This window comes from Penaeus monodon, chromosome 16, assembly GCF_015228065.2.
Source record: "Penaeus monodon isolate SGIC_2016 chromosome 16, NSTDA_Pmon_1, whole genome shotgun sequence".
NCBI lineage: Eukaryota > Metazoa > Arthropoda > Malacostraca > Decapoda > Penaeidae > Penaeus > Penaeus monodon.
Genome location: NC_051401.1, coordinates 20,119,237 through 20,124,236, shown reverse-complemented (window position 1 = coordinate 20,124,236; position 5,000 = coordinate 20,119,237). Strand labels below are relative to the sequence as shown.

Genomic DNA, 5,000 nt, shown 5'->3' with positions numbered 1-5,000 from the left:
TCACGGGAACCTGGGAAGAAAGTTGGTGAATTATACGTATATGTATGGTGCACGCGCGTGTGTTTATTTGTGCGTGTGCAGATATGTGTGTGTGTGTGTGTGTGTGTGTGTGTGTGTGTGTGTGTGTGTGTGTGTGTGTGTGTGTGTGTGTGTGCATATGTGTGTACTGATCAGAAAAGAAAGGAAAAAAGTCATAAAATCAGGAGCTACATTAGACTTCTATTTAGCATATAAAATACGAAAACGCTAGGGTACTTTAGCCTCCCTGTGATCGTGCGTCAACAAAACACGATTGTTATGATTGTTGCCATCATACACTCACAAAAAGTCAAAGGGATGATTTATAGATTCAGTAATAAATGTAACCGAATCAGATATTCAGAAAAGTAAATGTGTATAAAAGAGCTCGAATCCTGACCTGACGCGGTCCTGGAGGTGCGCGACGTGTAGGCCGAGACGACGACCGGCTGCGACGTGACGGGGCCGTGACTCACGTACACCTTGATCTGGTAGCTCGTGCCGGCGTCGAGGCGACTCACGTTGAAGTTGGGACGGTTTGAGGTCACGTTGGCGAAGAGGGTGCGGTTGTCGAAGTACACCTGGGGGGGAGGGGGAGAAAGAACTTTGAGTACACTCGGAAGAAATGCGTTTGGCTGAAGTGTCTTTGAGCATTTTTTTATTTTTATACTTTAGACGGCGGGTTGAAGTACACCGGAAGAAAGCGTTTGTTCTGTGTACATGTGGGAATTCGCCGAAGTACACCTGGGAGAAGGAAGAAGGCCTTTTTGATTACAAAAGCGAAGGCGCGCGTTTGCCTTATGGGAATTTTAGATTCTTTGAAGTCGAAGCCCATCTGTCGGATGAGAGAATTTGTTTGCCTGGGGATCCTCTAAGATTGCGGCTGCTGATGTACACCTCCGAGAGAATATGCGAATCTCAGATACATTTGGAAGTACCTTGTAAGAAAGTGGCCCATCTTTATTTCATTTGATTTTTTCCTGTCTTTTATTTTGAGTTTATTTTATCAATTTAGTAGGAGAGAGGGCCCTGTGGAGGATTTATGGACAGGACTGACAAAGAACACCTAATCAAGATGATATAATTTCTTAAACACATTTGATGTACACAAAAAGAGACGCGGGGAGCTTTTGAAAACAATGCAAATACTCATTAGAAACAAAATATTGATTATATGTCTACCTGAGGATTCTCTTAGATGTGCGCTTGTCTCCTGAGATAAAAAATATGTTCACAATACAATAAATATAACGACCAGTATGAAATGAAGGTTAATTTTTTTTTTTACTTTAATCGGTTTAAAGCATAAATTTCCCTATACCCCTCTTGCACCAACTAACTACTCCGTCCCCAAAGGGTGATGTTCACCAGATGAATTCACGCAGTTTGTTCAACTGTCGGTACGTTGGTTAAAAATATAAAAAGCACAGCAGGGCTTCGTTCTAATTATATAACTCATACCGTTTCCATGCATATATATTTTTTCTTTTCTTTTTGTCAGTTTTCTGGTTTATATAACTACAAATGATGGATTCATCATTCCATCAAAATATAATGCTTGATTTCATGTGATATATATATATATATATATATATATATATATATATATATATATATATATATATATATATATATATATATATATATATATATATATATGTATATATACAGAGAGAGAGAGAGAGAGAGAGAGAGAGAGAATGAGAGAGAGAGAGAGAGAGAGAGAGAGAGAGAGAGAGAGAGAGAGAGAGAAAGAGAGAGAGAGAGAGAGAGTGAGAGAGCGCAAGAGCGAGAGGAAGGGGTGGGGGGAAGAGGGAGATAAAACACCCGAAAGAGTAACAAAATGAGATTAAAAATCCTAAATACTAAAAAAGGGTGTGACTCCTACGAACTGAGGACTAAAGTTCATAGTTTCGGCCCAAAACAACTGAAGCATAAACTCTAAAGATCATGCAGCCTTTGATGATTGATTGAGTATTGCAATTTTGACGTGATTCATTTCAATCAAAAGCAGAGTAATAATAGAAAAAGTCTAATCCTGCAGTGTAAAAAGACCAAGTAAACGCAGAGCAAAAGATCAGGACTTAAAGCTGCATAGTTCAAAAGATTACTTGATGTCTATTGATATCGAATTTCGTGTCAACTAATGTAGGTAAAGCTTTAACGCCGATAAAAGCTTGTTTGTCGATTGTATACTCATTTGCATATCAAGTCAAGCATAAGGAGGAGAAAATCTGAATGACTAGGAATGCATAATGATGGCGGTCGTCATAACGTGAGACTGCATGAAATCTCTACATGAGGATTTAAGAAAAATGTATTCAGTATTTGACTTTTATTGTTTATTTTTTCTAACAGTGTTCATAAATAGCATTTTATAGCGAGTTTCAATATCTTTATCTCTCTCTATGTGTACGGTTATGTTAGCATGAAGTATATTCTGTACGTATGCACGAGAGAGAGAGAGAGAGAGAGAGAGAGAGAGAGAGAGAGAGAGAGAGAGAGAGAGAGAGAGAGAGAGAGAGAGAGAGAGAGAGAGAGAGAGACATAGAGAGAGAGAGAGAGAGAGAGAGAGAGAGAGAGAGAGAGAGAGAGAGAGAGAGAGAGAGAGAGAGAGATAATAACAGCCATGCCGATGTTCCATTTCTTTCCCTTCTGTCTTTATACACACACTTCTCATTCGTCTCCTGATATTTACCGTTTCTATTTCCCTTTCAATTATCATATAGACAATTTCTTCGAAGACAATCGTAACAGTGTTTGTTCACCGGTTCCTCCAAGATCTACACTGGTGATGATTTACTAGAGGAATTAATTTGATATGAACGGAAGAATGTGTAACGGAGAGGCTGGTATTGACACAATTGAAATACCTTCTCCCTGGTGAGGAAGATGGAGTTGAGATTGACAATAAACATACTCGCTCTTACTTTCATTGTTTATAGAACAAGAATGATAACTCCGTCGCCAGTCTATGTAGGAATGTCTATGGACATTAGAAACAGAGAAAGAGGAAGAGGAGAAGGAGGAAGTGGAGGAGGAATGGCCATAGAAATTAGAAACGAAGGGATAGAGGAGAAGAAAGAGGAAGGGGGGAGGGTAGGTGGAGGTGGTGGTTTAGAATGAAAAAGAGGGAGAGCAAGAGATAGAACAGGATGCGAAAGATAAAGGAAAATAATGTGTTGGAGAATTAAAAATATGCATGCAGGAAGAGGAAAGGATGACTGAGGAAAAATTGAAGTATTAGAAAAAAGAGGAAGAGAGGTCGAATAGATTGCTAGAGGACGTGAAGCAAGAAGAAGAAAAGTAGGATGCATTGGTGAATGCGAAATGAGGAGAAAGAAGAACAGGGAATAAAGTGGAGGAAAGTAATAAAGGAGATAAGGAAAAGAGAAGAATAGGAAGTAGAGGAGGAACAGGAAGAAGGCAAAGAAAGAAAAAAATGAAGATTAAGAGAAGGAAAAGGTGGATAAGAAGAAGGACAGTATGACGAGGATAAGGTAGAAGAAATATAGAGAAAATAGAGCAAAAAGAAGAAGGAGGTAAACCGATGAAAAAAAATGCAGAAGAGGTGGGATAAAGAAGGGAAGAAAAAATAGTAAAACTGCGGAATCAGAAATGGCATAAAAATAGGAAAGGGGAAGAGGTATAGAAAAGATAAGTAGATGAATAAAAGGGGGATAAGTGATGAGAGAATAAGAATAGATCAACGTCGAATAAGATGAAGAGGAAGACATGTAGGGAGAGTAGAAAGAATACGAAATATGATAAGAGAAGGTGGAGGATGGAGAGAAGCGAAAGGAGATGATGAAGAAATTGAGGGAATGGCTGATTAAGGAAGGGGAGATGAAAGAAGAGGAGGTAAATAAGAAAGTAAGGGAAGAAGAATGCAGAGATGAAGAAAGAAAGAGACGAAAAAAAGAAAGAAGAGGTGAGCAAGAAGAAGAAATATGAGGAAAAGAAGAAGAAGGAAGATGAAAAAGGAGAACAAGAAGGGGAGCGAAGCAGCAAGAACGTACTTCACTTCTATCTTCATCATCGGAAACTTAAAAGAAAATATTCAGTCTTTAACTTCAACTTGGGATGAAAAGCGACTTTTCTACGTCCATCATTTATCGACATATTTCCTCGTTTTCCTTCTTTCCCCTTCCTTTTCGTTTTCTTTTTTTCACTTGTTCTGTTACATTTTTACTTTTCTTTTAATCATCTTCATTTGTTTATTTCCCTCCAAAACACCTTTTATTTTCTTTCTCTCTTTTGTCTCTTCCCTTTTTTCACTTCCATCGTTCATTTGTTATTATTTCTTACACTCACACTGTTAACTAGCCGCGAAAATGTGTCAGTATTTTAAGATAGAATGTGGCAATAAGTAACTATAAAGAGAGAAAGGTGGAATAGAAGAAATGAAAAATACATAAATATGAGAAAGGAAAGGAATGAGGAAAAAGTTTATATGATATCTGATTCCAAGAACTATAATATGATATGCTATCTGTATTGTACTAGAATATATGAGATTATACAATGAAAAAGGTAAAATCAACGTTTATGTTCATGAGTGTCTTTCAGCAATATAAAATGAGACTGGCGATAAAAATATATATATATAAGTATGCAAGAGAAACAGACTAAACATAGTATATAGGTTAAATGTCAAATAATGGTTGCTGAATTCAATATTAATATGTGAAGGGATGTAAATAGAAAAAGAAAGTATAATAAAGAAGTGATGGTGATTCAAAATATAGTTGGGAACTTCACTAAAAAAAGAAGAAAATTATTGCAAAATGCCTTTAGAATGGCAACATTATATCAATTTCACAACAACACTAATGGCAATCAATACATGCATATGAAAACGACAGGAACACGAATGAATACAAAGTGACACCGCTGTCGACGAGAAGGCACTCACCTCGGCCCGGTACAAGGTGGTGCCAGCTGTAGCCACGTTGGGTCGCTGGCAGGTGAGGCTGAGAGAC

At 37.7% G+C, this 5,000-nt stretch overlaps 1 protein-coding gene across 1 annotated transcript in view; it reads right to left on the bottom strand.

Moving 5' to 3' along the window:
• LOC119582620 (hemicentin-1-like) overlaps nt 1-5,000 on the bottom strand; it is a 154,580-nt gene that overhangs the window by 11,065 nt on the left and 138,515 nt on the right. The window contains exons 11-13 of the mRNA XM_037930997.1: nt 4,934-5,000; nt 419-599; nt 1-10 (exon numbers count right to left, since the gene is read on the bottom strand). The exon at nt 1-10 is cut by the window's left edge and continues 170 nt beyond it; the exon at nt 4,934-5,000 is cut by the window's right edge and continues 49 nt beyond it. Of these exons, the coding sequence (XP_037786925.1) occupies nt 1-10; nt 419-599; nt 4,934-5,000 (258 nt within the window). The remainder of the gene's footprint in view (nt 11-418; nt 600-4,933) is intronic.